We start from the raw sequence: 18,390 nt of genomic DNA, 5'->3' as shown, positions 1-18,390 counted from the left end.
CTGGCCTCATCCACTGACAGAGACTTGACCTAGGAGATAGCAACACTACTTACCCTTTTAAAAACCAGGATTGGAAATGACAAATATAAAATCTGGTATGCATGAAAAAAAGTGACTGTCCTTGAGACTAAATAAATTTATGCAACCCGTGATGTTGACCTGGGTCCTGGTTTGGATGAATCAAATGTAAAGAACATTTTGGGAACAATTAGGAATTTTGACTGTGGACTGGGTATTAGATGATATGAAAGAATTATTCATTTTTGTTGGGTGTAGTACGTTAGGAAAAGAATTCTATTTTTTAGAGATTATAAACTAAAGTTTAGCATGGATGGAATATTACGATGTTTATTATTTTCTTCAGCATAAATGGATTGAGTTATAAAACCAACCATAGTTACTAACTGTGACATTTCAGAGAGTAACTGCTTTCTAGCCTTCCTGGTCATTTTATCAGCGGGCAGTCTTATTTAGAGGGGGCAGGTCAATCTTCACCATGGAGACTGACGTTCCCCACCAGCAGTAAAAACCCTGGGGAGCCCCACTCAGGGAAGCCATGCACGAGAAGGCACACGGAGAGGGGTCTCTTCTGAAGGGCCTCCTTCCCCTGGGTCTAGTCTTCTGTTAGCAAAGTGAAGGGAGAAAATGATTTGCCATTCTATACCACATCAGGAGACCACCTAGTGACATAACAAATTCGTCTTGGCTCTGGTTTAGGAATACCTGTTCGACTAGAATCACGAATGAATTTTAGGCTTTGCAGCCAACCTGAAAAACTAAAATTTTGACTTTGTTTACTGCTCCACTTACGTTCTCTCAGTCTCTGCTTCCTTTCTATCAGCCCAGAAGGCAAGGAGGAAAAACAGTTCTCCAGGAGTATGAATTTTAACAAACATTTATTAATACAGGCTGTCATCTTCCTGGGATATGAGTCCTTAGAACACTGCCCCACACTAAAGACACTGCAAGTGCTCATGTCCTCAGTCCCCTGGCTAGTTTCATCCTCGTAACCTCACACTCCTTTAACAGAACCAGGCTTGCTGTGCCTCATGCTGTCCGCAGCCCTGCGGAAACGGGTTTCCTCTCAGCAGCATATGGTGACACTCACTGCCTTTGAAAGGGCAGGGGCTGCTTATGATTAAACCAGAATGGAGATAAACTTAGCATCAGCTGATCAAAAGGGAATTCAGACATTTGTTTCCAAAGTCGCTCATTCTCCTTCTCTGCAGGAAGGGCTGGAATCTCTTCAGGATGAGCATAAAGATTCCCACTGCCGGAATATTCGGAATACCTTCCTTGATTTCTCAGACAGACTCTATAGGCAGAAAAGCTCATTATTAGACAGGAAATTCTTTTATGGAGACAAAGGATATACAGCAGCTCTAAGGCTTGGTCTGTGAATTTCTCCCACAATGATATTTCTCCTAGATATGTCTAGGATTGAGTAAAAAAGGTCATCTTATACAGTGCTATACATAACACCTAAAGCCAGACTAACAATTAAGAGGCTTGTGTCCTACTGTTAGACGCCTGCTAACAAACTGAGCCTCTAAAATACATCTCACATACCTGCATTTGTCCTAATCTTTGTATGTGAGAATGACACTTCTGACACACCACAGCGCACATACATTTTGCCCTGGCTTCTCATCTGGGATGCTGAATGGGCGCTGGTTCACTACTTCTTGTGAACAAGGACTCACCAGCTGGAGTTAACAGTACAATCCAAGGTCAAGGCATAGAACAAAGTTAAATGACCCTTACGAGTTTAAACTATGACCGTGGCCTTCTCAGCCTCATGTTTTAGCCAGCAGAGCTAATAATAGGAAGACTCTCACTGCTACTTGATCATGCCTATGAAGTGATCTGAGCCTGAGAAATGGTGTTACAGGGAGACGTAACGATTCACTCAAAGACAAAAGTTCTCAGTAAATCAGAACACTTGGTTCTCTCTGCCTCTGAGAGTCCCGACAGAGCACAGGGTCTCCATGAGAGCACAAACAGTATTCAGCAAGACAATCCAGTTACCTCTGCTTCCTGACCTAAGATGACGTTTTCCCTGTTTTCTCATCCGCTTTGTGGATGAGTGTCTCCATCAAATAAAATCCCAGGAGGGAAAAGTTCGAGCTCTTACTAGTGACCGAGGGGAATTTAGTTAATAAAGTGACATTTTAGTTAATAAAGTAACTAAAGTGAATTTAGTTAGTAAAGCTGAAACAGACTTCAGTTGAAAAATAGTATCAACATTTTTTTTAGTGTCAAGATCCTTTACCACAGCCTCATTAAGCTTTGGATTTCCCAATCACAGCAGCTGTGGGAAGGTTAAAAGATAAGCTACCAAAAAGGATTTTAAAAATCCTGGAACCTAGGGCCAATTAGGAGGCCAAATTCTCCCACTACAAAAAAAAAAAAAAGTCCTACGAGGTTTCTTGTTAGTATGATAATCACAGAGGGGAGTTGATAAAAACTGCCACTACCCTATTTCATAAGGCTCTAGGAAGAGAGAATTTATATGCAAAGATAGATCTAATCTCTCCAATTTGAGAAGTGGGTCAAACATTTGTCTTCAGATAGCTTTATATATTTTCAAGTTTTTAAATTGGAAAAATGCAGATTGTTTTCCTGCAAAAATCTTGAGAAACCTTCATCTGTATATTTACTAAGGGTATGCATGTACGTTCTTGGGCTTTTGGTATCACTAGGTCCTTCCAGTGAAATCTTGTGACCCTACAAAACATTCTGGGAACGCTTCTGGTAAACATCTGCTGTAGAGTATTATTTTACTTTGTCCTTGGAGGGAAAAGAGGTCAGAAATTACTGTATTTACACCGGGCAGGCTAGAAGGCAACTTAGGGAATGAGCCAGCAAAGGAAAGAGACCCAGTTTTCACGATTCCTTAAAGCCCACCCTCACAGCACAAGCACTTGACTTGTTTCCTCAGCTGTCATAATGGATTGGCAGTTGCCCACATTTGTAACCAGCAGCAATCGTTACTGCGACGGCTAGCTGAGGTTCAGTGCACAAGTCTGGGGCTGTGTCACAGAGCAAAGCACCCTGTCCACCGTGAGGAATGAAATTGTAATCCTGGTGTCAGAGCACAGACAGCTAAAATCACTGGCAAGGCTCCAAATGCAAGTGACAGCAACTGATGGAAAAAAGCAGCTGTGTGCAACATGAGGGGAGCAGCTGCCTCTTCATCGATTCCTATTTCTCTACTCCTTTTCTCCTTTGAGTCATTTTGGTTGAGAAGACAAATAACTAATCAGAATGTGATGGAAGGCCCTGTGCTGAACTGCAGAAAGACCGAGCCAGTTCCATGCCTGCGTCTAGGATGGAACCAGACTGTCTAATGTGATTTAGAAGGCTGAGGGCGAGCAGGGTGCTAATTATAGGACGGGCTCTGCTCCTCGTCCCATGAACAGCAAGCGCTGCACACGATCAGACAGGGGCTTGTCTCACCGTGGAGTCAGTTTCAGCCGGCTGGTTGGACTGCTTGTGGGCCAAGAGGACTTTCAGCAGCACCTTCCAGCCCGGGTCGGCCGGGGTGCTGGCGTCTACCTCGGTGCCACCATTCTCCCTGGTTTCCTTGCTAACTGCGAGGTTCACCCAGGGGCACCAGTCTCTATGCTGAGATGTGGGATCGAAGAAGCTTCGGGAAGATGTGTCCTGAGGGAGGAGGAAGAGAAATGGTGTTAATGAAGGGCAGAAGCTGTGTAAATTCAGAGAGGCTATTAGTTAGTTGTAAGGTCCAGACTCTCATGACGCCCACATTTCAAGTTTCTACTTTTACGTTCTCCTTTCGACGTTGCCTACATATTACCCTCTCATTCTTTAAATTCTCTCCCTTCACGTCAAACCAACCTTATCTTATCAGGTCTGTCCCCTACCTCATTGCTGTCCCATGTGCCTGACATACTCATGACCTCTCCAGAATCCATCCCAAAGAAACAGATGACAAAACCCTTACATTTTTTTTCCCCTTTGGTCACCCAACTGTCCCATCTTTAAATTTATACACGTGGTCTACTTATAGCCATGGGACCAGGGGTGGGCTTCTCCATGCTCGGTGGCGAGGGCGTGTCGGGCTGCTTATGCTCAGTGACTTGCACACGTGCAGGTGAACTCACTGAGCTGCTGGAGGAGCAGAGGCGAGCTCGTTTGGCTCTTCGGAGAGGACTAGATGGCACTTCCAGGCTGGAGGTGTCGCCTGTTCCCATGCTTCGGGTCACCGGGCGGGTTCTGGTGGTGGGGCTAGCAGCCTCCGGCTCAGGGCGGTCAACGGGACTGGAAGAATCCCAGCTCCGAGTCCGGGAGAAGATGGGACCTGGGCTCCTTTCAGCCTGAAGGAAATGGGAGATAATGGGAGTACACCAATGTTATTCATGGCTGTGATCAGGAGAAGTATTTCTAGGAGCATGTCAAAGTTAGTATTTGATAGTTTAAACTCTAAGCATTTAGTTTCTGAATTGCCTATATAACTAAACTCCTCAAAGAATATTAGATTTCTATACAAAGTAACAAATTTAGCTTTTCCATTGTAACTGAATAAACCCACTATGTGATATTCTGATCAACGTGGTTAAAAGTGAAGCCCACCCCATCTAAGTTAAGATCCAACTTTCCATCAACACCATTTATGGCAAGAATGCCGGTTTTTAAACGTCCACTCCAAACAAGCCCATGAAGTCGATACCTGCTCCGAGCCTGGGGAAAACGTAGCATCCTGGCTCCGAGTCATCATCCTCCGAGGAGACTCAGGCACCAAAAGGAAGCGCTCTGGCCGCCCCTCAGGGCCTGAGGTGGGGGAGCTGGTCAGGCCAAAGGACGCCTCCAGGTCGGTGATGGACGACTCAATTTGCTGGAAGCCCCAGAGCCCCACCTTCCTCATACACTGTGAACATGTTATCAGGGAGAGCTGCATGGGTTCCAAGGCAGAACTAGGTAGGAACAGACAAGGAATGACGTTTTCTCAAAGGGTAACATTTCCAAGGGACTAAGTGTAATGATCTGTAAGTATGCTTTATCTCACAAACACATCTCTGGAACAGTCCAATGACTGGGAACCACGTCCTCTCAGGGGCCTGTCGTTTGATCTCAGGACCACAATTTTATCATTTTTCAAAACCGTCTTATTTTCTATAGACATATCTAGGGGTCTCAGTATGCTCTTCTATGGCAAGACCATTTTCCAGTTCATGCTTTACAAATTTCCCCATCTGTCTTAAAGCCTTTTCCTTTTAAAGGAAAATCAGTTCTTAATGAAAATCTACCAAAGAAAACGTATTAAAGTAAACGATTAGTTCTGACAGTCTTGTATCTGAAAGTCTGTGCCAAATTGAGCAGCTGGAATGGAAACACCAACATGGGGGCCTGGAAGACTCCAGCTGGTGTTTCCTTTGGTAATTTTTAATCAATTGAACTGATTTTTCTTCCTTTCTGAAAACAGAAAGGAGCTTTACTGTTTATAGGAACACAAATTCCCAGCTGGGAAGTGACAGTAACAGAAACAAAGTTCAAGTGTGTTCAGGAATTCCTGAGTTCTAATTCTGGCTGTTACTGATTCTTACTGTCCCCCCCCACCGCCTTCAGTTTCTCGTTGTCAGTTTCTCTCAGAGAAAACACCACGTGATCTCCAACTACTGTTAGTGACCAATGGACATGGGTGTATAAGGCTGTCACAGTTCGTGTCCCCAGGCCAATTCGCTGACTAACCTACACGCCCAGCCACACACAGAGAGAATACAGGCAGTGACGTGGACTTGGATGTCTGAGCCTAATTTGGTGGCAGTTTTTCTCTCGTTGGTTCTGTGATCCAGTTCATCTTCAAGCAGATGCAGGAGAAGACTGATCTTGTCTTCCGTCAAGCACTGCAAAGGAACCAAGGTAAAAGGCTTCAAGTTTCAACCACCATGAAAAGAAAAGTTATACACAATGATGTGCCCACATGATAAAAGGCAAAAATCATGACAGAAATGACAAACATTGTTACCGTAGGCCGCGGAGAGAGAGCAGGCTGCAGAGAGAGAGCGGGGCCAAGGGGAAGGAAGAAGTAAGGGAAAACAAAGGAGGTAGGAGATGAGATCATTCTTAAGAAAAGGTGCAGCTACCAGACCGACGAGAACTTGATTTTGACTTAGGTGGCCGATAGCAGACCCAGGAAGCCATCTTGTCTCTCAAGGAGAACTTGAGCTAATTATAAGGGATTATAATATTATCATTATTGGGAGGGAAAAATCTCCACCCTGTGTGGCCATGACAGTTGCAACAAGGACCAAATAAGGACAAAAAGAATCCCTCTTCCTGACAGAAGGAGTGGTCAGCAAAGACCCACCTGTGAAAACACCACCCCTAATTCTTGAATATTTCCCATGCTCATTTCGAAAATAAAAAATTCCCAAGCCCCAGTCCTCTGGGGAGCAGTGGCTATTCTCCCAGCCTGCCCACTCCCACCGCCCTGGGAGTACACTGTCCTATCCTTGTTCTTTCAATAAATTCACCGCTTGCTCGGCTTATTCAGTATGTCTCTGAATTCCTTCCTGCTGCGTAACCAAGAACTCGTTCTCTGACAACAACACGAAGAACGTTTTCTTGAGCAGAGAACAATTTCCTTTTAGGATTGGGCTAAGATACCACACAGATGCTGAACTGCCCTGGACCTGCTGATTGAGAATGTGAGCAGTTTTCCTGGAATTATCAAATCTTTTCTTAGTACTCACTTGTTTTCAATTTACCAATAGCAGATTTTCTCTGAAACCTGTAAACTTCAAACCCAACGAATGAAAATAGGTTACTACTTATAGGTTGGCCTGACACTGAATTTACTTTTTGACAGAACAACAGAGCTTGCCACGGTCTTCAGTTTTGTTCTAAGAATAATAAAGAACTATGACAGGGTGAAAAAAAATTGCCTTGGTTAGGGACAGGGTGAAATTTATAATACCGTGTTTCCCCAAAAATAAGACCTAGCTGGACCATCAGCTCTAATGCGTCTTTTGGAGCAAAAACTAATATAAGACCGGGTATTATATTATATTAGACCTGGTTTTATATTATATTACATAAGACCTGGTCTAGTATATTATATTATATTATATTATATTATATTATATTATATTATATTATATTATAAAGACCTGGTCTTATATTATAGTAAAATAAGACCGGGTCTTAAATTAATTTTTTTTAGGTCTTATTTTCGGGAAACACAGTGGGCATGAGAGGTTAACAGTTTGGTGCTAAAATCTGTAACTGCCTCTCAACTTGAAGTAGCAAAATAGTATCTCTATTTCCTACAGTAAAGCTTGTCTTCACAAAGTACCCATTGGGTGATGAAATGGGACAGTAAACACTCAAAGTCAAAACATTTCAAAATTGCTATTCACAAGAGAGAAGGGAGTTTATAACTTCTCTAGCACTTTCTTTGGGAAATGGTATGCACTAAACCATATGAAGTGACATTTCAGCATCTCCTGTGAAAGTTTAAGTAACAAATCAAGATAAAACTGAATTTATGCCATTTAAAGAAACATTTCTAAAAGTTTAAATGGAACCCATTTACTTAAACCCTCAATAGTCGCCTTTCTGGTGGAAACTGAAAAAGGTCGGTTGAGAGACAAAGAAGCAGTTCTCTTCATAGCAATCTGTATCCTGTCATTTGAAAGAAATGCTTCATGTAAAAGCTGGTGACAACTGGAGGCCACTGGAGGCTAGCCAAGAAAAACTCACCATAGTTTTCAAGTCCTCTGGCCGCAGGGAAGGAAGCTGCAGGTCCAAGTGACAAAGGCTTTGAAAACGGTCTAGGAATTCACTAACAAGAACAGCAGGCTCATCCAACGGTAACATCCCAAATCGATCTGTGGAGAAAGTAAACTGGAAAATTATACTGGTGCAAATGGAAAAAAACAACACATGTATACATCGACAGGGGAATATGTGACATTGGTAAGATATTTGATGAGGCTGTGATGATACTTTTGTGATTTTGTTTAATAAGTTGAGTCTCAGGAAAGATTTCTCAGAAGCAGTCAGGTCTAAGCTACATGTGAAAGACCAACAACAGTGTGTTAAAGCAAAGGCCCAAAGGATGGCACTTTTGGGGAATTCTATATAGTGTAGCAGGGCTGGAACACGGTATGCCTGTGGGGGGAGTAGCAGGAGGTAAAGTTAAAGCGTAGACATGATAAGACGATCATGACTGTAATAACTATATGTGATGAGAAACTACTGAAATGATTTTTTTTTAAAGGAGAAAGTGATATTATAGATGACATGCATTACTTTGGAATAGAGACTGTAAGGGGTCAGTCTGGATGCAAAGAAATAAGCTAAGCAGACATTGAAGTGATTTAAAGTAATAATCTTTGTAACATGCCAGGCATAAGGATGGAGATTAGGTGTATGAATGTTATAAAACTCTTAATGATCACTGAAACCTCGTAAGAAAAATAGGGTAGAATAGTATACAAGATTAAATTGGGAAAATGAATGTAAACTCATGATGTTAAATAGAAATCTAGCAGTGATGGTTTTGTGAGTGTACAAATATGTTAAAACTTATCTAATTGTATACCTAAATACTTAGGTATCAATAAGGCTGTTTGAAAAATTTTTCCCCCTACTTTTGTTATTAAAACGGGCCCAAAAGCAGTAATAGTAACACTTTTGTCCATCACATATTATATCATTAGCAACCAGATTTTGGCTTCTAATATTATTAAATATTATTATTTAAAGTTGTTGCACGTAATCAAATATGTCAAAACACATGTCATCAATTTAAAAAGATGCATCACTTTACTAGAAAAGTCAGGTTATAAAAAACTAAAATCAATGGGAAAGGTATGGACTTTAAAAAAGCAAGTGGGGTTTAGTAATAAGAAGGAAACATGTTCTGATGACCAGAGGCTCAGGTTTGACATAACTTGGAAGAAGAAACGAGGTCCCAACACCTATCTGATTACCTCCTAATTTTGGGTTTGGCCTGATTGCCACAATCCTAAGAAAATACTAGTAAAAACTTAGGAGGTAAAAGAGCAAACAGAGAAGAAATTAAACCCATCCTGAAAATGTTTTAAAGTAAGTTTAAATATATGTTTTGTAATTCATGTATGTGATATTTTGTATACTTTAGTGTTTGGTATGTTCAAAACAAATAGTCCTAGTAAATTAGTAATTGTAATTTAAAATGTTGAAAGGAATTTAATTTAGTTTGTAATTATTGGCAAATGTTTGAAAAATACTACCTTTAAATTGTATTTATTAGACATATTTAGTAAATTTAAGCCTTCATTAAAGTATAAGTACTTGTGGGTGTCCCTTTCTCCACACAAGTCTCTTGAATGTTAAAGAACCAAACCAAAGGATGGTATAATTGGAGGGTCCTATTTGAGGTCTATTTAGGAGGTAGAATGGATAGGACCAGGTGGTAACATAGGGAAGGCATCTAAGGTGACTTCCAAGTTTCTGGCTAGGACAACTGGAAGAGGAGGTCAGTACGATTTACCAACATGGAGAAAATATAAGAGAAGCAAGTTTTAAGTATGTGATGGAGTTTTCTTTACGTTGAGTTCTAGGTACCTGCAAGATATTAAGTAGAAATGTTTAGAAGGTAGTTCAAAATATAAGTTCAAAAGAGAGGTCTGGATAGGAGTTAGAGGTCTGCCAGTAGGTGGTAGCTGAAGTTATGAATGGGATCAAGACAGTGGAATGTATAATGGGAACCACCAACAGAGCTATAGGGGGACCCTTAAAAACGTGGACTGAGCACACTGGCCCTAGATCAATTTATATCCTCGTAGGACTCATAACTAGGCCAACAGCAGGAAATCCCTATTATACAGTCACCTTCTCTTTAAAAATGTTATTTCTTAATAATCCCTTTCCTATCACCTCTCCATTTAGCAGTAGATGGCACTCTACTGATGGTCACTTTGAATCCACTTTTTCCTCTTAGTGGCCACTCATGGACTATTGCTGGACATCAGTGACCTTGGAATTAGCCTGAGCTGTCCTACTGAGATAAAAAGTATGCCTACGAGGCACTCATCTCTGGCCAAGCATCAAATATATGAATTCCGTTGCTCTGTAACCATGGGTCGAAAGAGTTTTATACCTGGTCTTGCTGAGCCCCCCAGAGGGCTCTGCTGCCAAGGCTGGTTACTCAGTAGGAATATGTCTATGTGACCAGCAAAACTGAAGAAAATCCCACTAAGACTACATTCTGGGCTCCCTTGCTCTACAGCATTTTGCATCCACGTCAGTGGTTCCTGAATTAAGAGAGAGCACGTCCTGCCGTGGTCCTTACACAGAGTGGATGACAGGTGCCTGCACCTGGCTGGTCCAGACCATTCACTACTGCAGGGCAGTCTGGCTGTGACGATACCCTTAATTCAGTGCTGTTGTTATGTTGTGTCGTTTCACTGTAATAGACTGTAGATTTGTAATCACACTTACTTGGGGTTCTGTGAGTCCTCTTTAGCATCTGAACCCTGTTTGACTACCACCATTAGCGCTGTCAGTGCACCAGAGGAAGCTGGGCTAGAACACGGGGCTGCTTGCTATGGTAGGAAAAGCAGAGGGTTTGAAATCAGATGAAACCCTAAGTATGGCTCCTCACTAGCTGGTCTTAAGACTTCTGTTTCTTGGTTTTCTCACCTAAAAAAAATTGGGTTGACAGTGTCTACCTCCTAGGGCCTCAGTGAGGATTACATGGGACAATGTATGCATAGCTAAGCCGTTGGCATGTCAAATACATTTAATAAAGTTAAGCAGTAACATAGTAAGTGAATGAATGTTAAGTTATTTCTTCTTGAAAAGCACAAATAGAAAGGGAGAACAAGAACTTCAAAGATGAGACTTTCAGAAAAAAATAAACAATGTTAGAAATGCAGTGACCAAGAAGAGATGGTAAATGGGACATCTCGGAAACAAGTACCTGGAGAGGGACTGTCTGGCCAGAAACAGAACTTCTCATGGGCAGTACACAAGGCTTTCTTCAGCTCAGCACACCGTTCCTTATCTGAAACCCACATAGGTAACAACGCCTTAGAAAACACTATAGAGATTCAAAATCCAATGCTCTTAGCCTTTCAGAGTATAGCTACAACTAAAAAAGAAAAACCTAAGTGAATTTTAAAAATATGTAAAAATATTAGCAACCGCATCATCTTAATATTTTCTACAAAACAAGCTGTAAATCAAGATCCTAAGATCAATAACAGAGGGTATCATGCATCTTATCAGGCAGGGAGGACATTCCAAAGCGTGAGCACTCAACTAACATCCTACGTCTCTTTGCCTAAGCATCAATTTTGGAACCATAAAGTAAACACACTGCTTAGTTTCTCAGAATAGACAAAGTCAGGTCCACTCTAAAGTAGGTTAGTTTTTAAAAAAAGTGATGACTAAAGGTAATAATTAGGAGGAAGACTATCATAAATTCACCTTGTTGTATAGAGTACACAATCTTTGATCAAACACGTGACTGATCTTTTCAGAAAACCTAGCAGTGTATACCTTTGAATATGGTTAGAAATGTAATTTGTACATTATACTTACATCTGTCAAAATCAAAAGCTGGTTGTAAACTGGCACAGAGAAAAGCTTGGCAGCTGGAGCACTTGAGCATATCACATTCAACTGTGACCCAGCCATATTTTGCACAGACAAGTGGAGACAGCTCGGGGGGCTTACCTGCCCATTTCAAAGAGTATTCATGTTAAGAAAAACAACAAGTATATTCAATGCAAGTATATTAAAATGAGTAAGTCAGAAATGAAAGCTTTCACTCATTCTTTATGCACATAGGAATAAACACATTAAACTGAGGGGGAGGGCAGTAAGAAAATGTGTTAAAAAACTTTTTAAAGCACAGGCACATAATTCACAGAATGATGAGTCACTTGAGTAATAACCGGAGGGAAAAAGTTATGAACCTTTTCTCTAGGAAGCCCTATGTACTTTACGTTTAAATATTTATTTTATTATTGGCATGGGATGGCATATAGAAGCCATTCCCATCCACCTAATATGACATCCTAGGGATTTAAAAACACGAGTGGAATGCCTAATCAACAGGCATGGTGAAGGTCAAACAAGCAGCAATATTTTCCACCACTCATCAGGCTATTGTACCACATCCACTCTTACCTTCCAAAGAATAATCAGTATAATTAATAACATTCTTCATTATGGCCCCTGACCAAAAGTTACATACTAATGTGTGTGTGTGTAGTCTGTGTTTTAAATAGGCTGAGGACACCAAGAGCAGCTGTAAGCATGTGCTTGGGACAATGTCCTAAAACATTTCTTGATCTTTAATATTCAACACTCAGCTCTTTATATTTCACCCAAAGAGCTCTTATTTTACAGAGCACAGGAGGAAAAAAGGATAAAACATGAAAGAAGATGCAGGCAAGTTCTATATTTTTATAAAGAATGTGGGAATTTGAAAACATTCCAGTATCAGCAAAAGAAGGACTGAAGGCTAGAAAACAGAATTTAGATGTAAATGTGAAAGGAGCTGGGATTATTTAGAATAAAATTGAATTACTTAATTAGCTTAAGTTAAATAAATGATTATCATATCTGAAGTGGTGACCAATTTATATCCAACAAGAACAAAAGAGAACAAAAGGAAATGGTTCTAAATACTGTATTCAAATCAGAAATTAGTCCAGGGGACAAATGAAGTATCAAAATATATAATGATAGTAATGGATCATAACTCATTGAATAAAAAAGGAAATCATGACCCCATGCTGCTACAAATAAATTATATAAAGTTTGATGAGGAATGAGATATTTACAGTTTCAAAGCACCTCCCCACAAAACACTTTTTTATTGAAGGCGCAGCTCACAGTGGCCTATGTGGGCATTGAACTAGCAACCTTGGTGTAATTAGTGCCACACTAACCAACTGAGTAACTGGCCACTCCAAAACACTTCTTTTTTTTTTTACACTTCTTAATTACAAAGGAGGAAAGGGTTACTTTACGATGGAGAAGACTGACAGACACTCTCTTTATCAAGTAACCAAAGTGATCATTGCCAGTAAAGGGAAAAATCAAAAACCATGTGTCACCTGACACAGAACACCGCTCCACTTCTATGATACTCCTGCATGACCTGAATCTAATCATAAGGAAATACCAGACAAATGTGACCTGAGGTACATTCTACAGAAGAACTGGCCGGTAATTTTCAAAAGCATCAAAATCATGCAATGGAAAGAAAAACTGAGGGTTCTCAACTGGATCCATGTGATATAAAGAACATTACTGGGGCAACGATGACATAATTGGGGTCTGAGGGTTAGATGGGATTAACTTATTATGTGGATTCCCTGATTTTGATGGTTACATTGTGCTTATGTAGGAGAAAGTCCTTGTTTGTAGGAAATATTTGTGGGTAATGAGGTTATCACTTTGGCAACTTTTAAGTACTCAGGAAGGAAGTTCTTTGTAACCTGGGCAATCTTTCTGTAAGTCTGTATTTGTTTTACATTTAAAAAAAATCTCTAGTGAATAGAAAATGGCAAAGTGATGGGATGTCACTTCTGTAGATTATAGAGTCTAGCTTCTCTCTTGTTCTCTCTTGCTTGCTCACTCTGAGGAAAGCCAGCTGCCATGCTGTGAACTGTCCCAGAGGAAAGGCCCATGTAGCAAGGAACATAGGAAGGTCTCTAGCCAACAGCCAGTACAGAACTGAAGCCCTCACTCAATCCAACAGCCACAAGGAAATGAATCCTGCCAACAAACACATGAGCTTGGAAGTGGATCCTTTCCTAACTGAGCCCCAAGATCACTGCAGCCCCAGCCCACACCTTGACTGCAGTCTATGAGAAATCCTGAGTCAGAGGACTCAGCTGGCTGTACCTGGATTCCTGATCCACGGAAACTGAGATGCATGCTTCTTGTTTTAAGCCACTAAGTTTTAGGGTAATTTGTTCTACAATAATAAGTAACTAACATACAAAAGAAAATCTAGAAAGAGACAGGAAGCGCAGTATAGTCTCAAAAAAAAAGTCTGGGTGCCAAGAACCTAATCCTGCTTCTGCCACTTGTTAGCAGGTTGACCTTGGGCAAGTTACATAACCTACCTGAAACTGTTTCCTCTTCTGTAAAATGGGTATAAAAAATAATAATACCTATTTTCATAGGTTTAAGGTGAAGATCAAATGTCATACTACATGTGAAAACACATTACATATAAATGTTAGTTATTATTTGTTCTCCTCTCAGGCTTAGTTTTCTTCTGTAAAAGGAAAAGTTTTGATCATCTCAAATGTCCCTTTGAGGGATAACATTTTTGGGGGGTGGAGGGATAACATTTTATGATGCTGATTTTCCTGTAAAATTTCTTACCAAGTTTAACTCTTAAATTTAAAACATCAGAGTAAGTGGTGTTATTCCTGGGTGGGGGGAACAACAATTCCAGGGACAGGCAGAAAGTGCAACTCACATGAACTCAAAAAGGATATAGAAAATGTTTCCACTCTGCTAAAGAAGGCTTCTTTACTTGTAGATTCCAATGGAGGTTGTTCTGCTTGGGGTGACCCATTAACGGACTGGACTGTGGCAGAGGTGTCCTTCCTAAAATAAAGAGGCAGAACTGTTGGTAATCCTTTCATGGCATCACTTTACCTAAACACTTTGTACATAGTTTCCCTGAATTTCATATTATCAATCACACCACACACACTGGATTTTAACCTTTCAAAAAAATCATTTCAATCATGTTATTCCTCTGCTTTACATTTTCAATGGTTTCAAAATACAGTCGACCCTCTGTATCCATGGGTTCCACATCTGCGGGTTCAACCAACTGTGGATAGAAAATATTTGGGGAAAAAATGTTTTTGCTGATGTGAACTATGCAGTTAGGCCTAAGATGGTTGTTTCTATACTGAACACGTACAGACTTTTTCTTGTCCTTATTTCCTAAACAATTCAGTATAGTAACTATTTACATTGCATTAGGTATTTTAAGTAATCTAGAGATGATTTAAAGTATACGGGAGGATGTGCACAGGTCATATGCAAATACTACACCATTTTATATAAGGGACTTGAACATCTGAGGATTTTGGTATCTGAAGGGGGGTCTTGGGACCAATCCCCATCGGATCCCAAGGGACAACTGTAATTACTAAATAGAATCCAAATTCTTCAGTTTGGAATTCAAATGTCTTTACACTTTGGCCATACCTAAGTTTCAAGCAACTTCTGCCTCCACAGTGCTCCCCTCATCCTCTACTGGCAAACTGTTCCTCTAGTTCACTCACTGTACAACAATATTTTGCTTAACTTTAGTAAACACAAAATATGACTCAAAGCTTCCATGCATTATACAATTCGGACCACCTTAGAAATTTAACTCTTTTAACAGCAAAAAACAATCCTGATATTTCTACCTGGATTAACTCTCAATACCCACTCCTCCCCCAAAAAGCACCACTTTGAAAATTCAGACCAAAGTAAAGGTCTTCAGGCAATTTCATGAAAAAAATTCAGGGAGAAAAAGTCGCAAAAACAATTCTCTTATTTTCAGTCAAAGGCATTTCAACAGCACCTGGGAAGAGGTAGAGGGAGGAATGGCTGAAGACAAAAGTTATTTTAATAAAACCAGGATAACACCAACTATTATTACTCAAAAGAAATTTATTGTAGGAATCCTTCTCAGACAGTCACAGAGAGCTTCAGGGAGGTGTGGTTCTTGGAAAAAATTCAGAGGATTCCAGTAAACTTGGATGGGGAAAAAAATGACATTTATTTTACTAACTTCTAATTGAAATTTAGCACTGCCTTCGATTATGAATGAAAGTAATAAATAAAACCATAGTAGCATCAGCAATGGAAATTACAGAGATATTTTGTCACCGACAAAATGTTGTCCATGTTTTGAAATATTGTTTATGCTACTTCAAAATTATGGTAGCTAATCGACCTATAACTAGATATTATTTAACTTTTTAATAAAGAAGCATGCTACTGCATCACTTTTCTCTACTACCTTGATAACTTCATTCCAATGTAATGGGTTTCCTTTATAATCCTATGTAATTTACTTCATACATTTAAAATTATTATTCTGGTAAAGCTTATTATTCATAAGCTTTACCAGGCTCTCACAGGTGTCTACGGCTCAAAAAAGGTCAAGAAGCCCAAATAAAAGAAGTCAGGTAGGCATAGCTGGCGGTCTTTTTTTTCCTTTCCCCCCAAAACGGATTTATGGCAAAATTCCGCCCGTTGGTGCGTAATCCAGCACAAGCCGAGGAGATTAAAGCCGACTAAACATAGTAACCCCAGTCTCTTTCAGATCTCGGGACGAAGCCATCCATTCTCACCGCCGTTGTCGCCGACCCACGGGGTCTCCCTAGGCCTGCGTTACCCTAACCCTCTCCAATCTGCCAGCGCCGGACCCACGGTGCAATAGCGAACTCACGCTTCCGCGCCTCCCTCTTCCAGAGCAATTCCCTCATCTATCAGCTGCCGAATTTTTTGGGGAGTCCCTTCTGGGGAACGAACAACTGCACCCCAATTCTTTTCAACTCCCGCGGCAAACGCAGGCTCCTCACTGGGCGCCGCCATCTTGGTCCGTTGCCGAGTTGCTTCCCCGTGAGTTTGAAGGTTCAGAAACTTCCGTTCTGGGCGGTTAAGATTCTCTTTGCGGGCAACCACCCGCGCGATTGGCCACGCGATCCGCATGCAGAGTCTGACCCAGTGGAGGCCCACGCCTTCTTGGCCATTTTAGAACGAGATAAACCCCAACGGAAGGGCTCTGGTGATTAAACCTAAATTAATCTTTCCTTTATTCATGAGCTTATTTGGGCTGATAAAGGGATTTTCAGAGGACTGTCTCTCCAAATTCAGCAGGGTGAGGGGCCCAATTTAGTCCTCAAGTAATTAAGTTATATGGCTTTCCTAAATTAGGTCTTTTTACAAGTGAGGAATTGGCGACTGTCACTTGAGAGTAAATAATTTAGAATCCTTTCTAAACTGTGTTACAGGTGGGTTTAGAAGTCTGTAGCATTGGACATTATTGAACACTCCTTCCTTTGTCCAACAAATATTTATTGAGTGTGTCCTACTGACACTGTCCTAGGGGCTGGCAGTGACAGCAGTGAACAAAGAAAACATAGTTTAGAGGACTTTGACATCAAATAAATATATTTTACTATAGTTTTGAAATTATGATTATAAGTGCTTCAAAGAAGTACCAAGGGTATAAAAGGAGGACCTAATTTAGTCTGCAGAGTGTCCTCATAGTGTCAGGTGCTGAAGCTAAAGCGGGTGAGAGTGTGGGAAAGAGACCTGCTCAGAATCGTACAACATCCCAGATTGCAAGGAGTTTGTTTTATATAATAAACTGAAAAAAGAAAGCGGGACCAACCCTTCCAGCTCACTCCCTCTGGGGTCCTTACTTCAATGATCTTCCCGCCTACCAGGACCTTTAACCTACTGATCTAAGCTCCTTTCATTGTCCCTAACACCACCCCCTTTCTTATTTCTCTCCTTAGCCAGCTTAAGTTCATTGCCAATCATTATCATCCTTCCTTTGTAAAATGTGAATATGGACTGAGAATTAATATTCAAGAATTATTGTTAGTTTTGTTATATGTGATAGTAGCATTGTGATTATGGTTTTTTAAAAGTCCTTAGAAGAGATATATCTTGAGGTATTTATGGGTGAACTGGTATGATGTCTGGGATGTGCTTTAAAATTCTTGAGGAAAAGAATATGTGTGGAGGAATAGATGAAAGAAGATTGCGAAATGTTTTTAATTTTTGGATTTGGGTGATAGACATTATATTATTTTTTCTACTATTGAGATGTTTGGCAACATCATAAAAAACAAATGAGCTAAAAGTAATATATTCTTTTGAATATCCTCTCAATTTCCTTGAGCCTTTCTTGCTTTATAATACTTATTTGGCAAAACCTCAATCACAGTTGAGTTGAATTCAAGTCTCTACTAGTCTGCTCCTGCACCCAATCAGCTGACTATGTATGGTTAAAGAAAAATTTACGACATGCTGATTTGTCTCTATTTTCTCAACCCCAATGGCCCTTAATTCTGCCCAGTAATCATACAATACCGCGTTTCCCTGAAAATAAGACCTAACCAGAAAAATAAACCCTAGCATGATTTTTCAGGATGACATCCCCTGAACGTAAGCCCTAATTTGTGTTTTGGAGCAAAAATTAATATAGGACCTGGCCTTATTTTCAGGGAAACACGGTATTTCCCTAGTCCACTTCCTCTCTCATCTTCATATGTGACTATTTTCTATCTTTCTCCTCAAACCTTCAATGTCTCCACCTAGCATCTCGCCCCCTCCCATCCACAGATGTAGCTTGTTTCCTATTTCACTTAAAAATTAAAGCAA

General features: G+C 40.4%; 1 protein-coding gene across 1 annotated transcript; it reads right to left on the bottom strand.

The window, feature by feature from the left end:
• Positions 1-879: 879 nt before the first annotated feature.
• Positions 880-16,628, bottom strand: ZC3HC1 (zinc finger C3HC-type containing 1). The gene is made up of 10 exons (XM_019751317.2): positions 16,445-16,628; positions 14,481-14,592; positions 11,557-11,707; positions 10,934-11,017; positions 7,726-7,853; positions 5,713-5,867; positions 4,694-4,937; positions 4,128-4,340; positions 3,460-3,666; positions 880-1,315 (listed from the first exon to the last, which is right to left on the bottom strand). The coding sequence occupies exons 1-10, from the start codon at positions 16,588-16,590 to the stop codon at positions 1,247-1,249; spliced, it is 1,509 nt and encodes a 502-aa protein (XP_019606876.1). The 5' UTR covers positions 16,591-16,628; the 3' UTR covers positions 880-1,246.
• Between the last annotated feature and the right edge of the window lie 1,762 nt (positions 16,629-18,390).

The sequence above is a fragment of the Rhinolophus sinicus genome, linkage group LG11 (genome assembly GCF_036562045.2).
Source record: "Rhinolophus sinicus isolate RSC01 linkage group LG11, ASM3656204v1, whole genome shotgun sequence".
NCBI classification, from domain to species: Eukaryota; Metazoa; Chordata; class Mammalia; order Chiroptera; family Rhinolophidae; genus Rhinolophus; species Rhinolophus sinicus.
The sequence above is the reverse complement of the archived record's forward strand: the minus strand, read 5'-3'. Positions and strand labels throughout refer to the sequence as shown.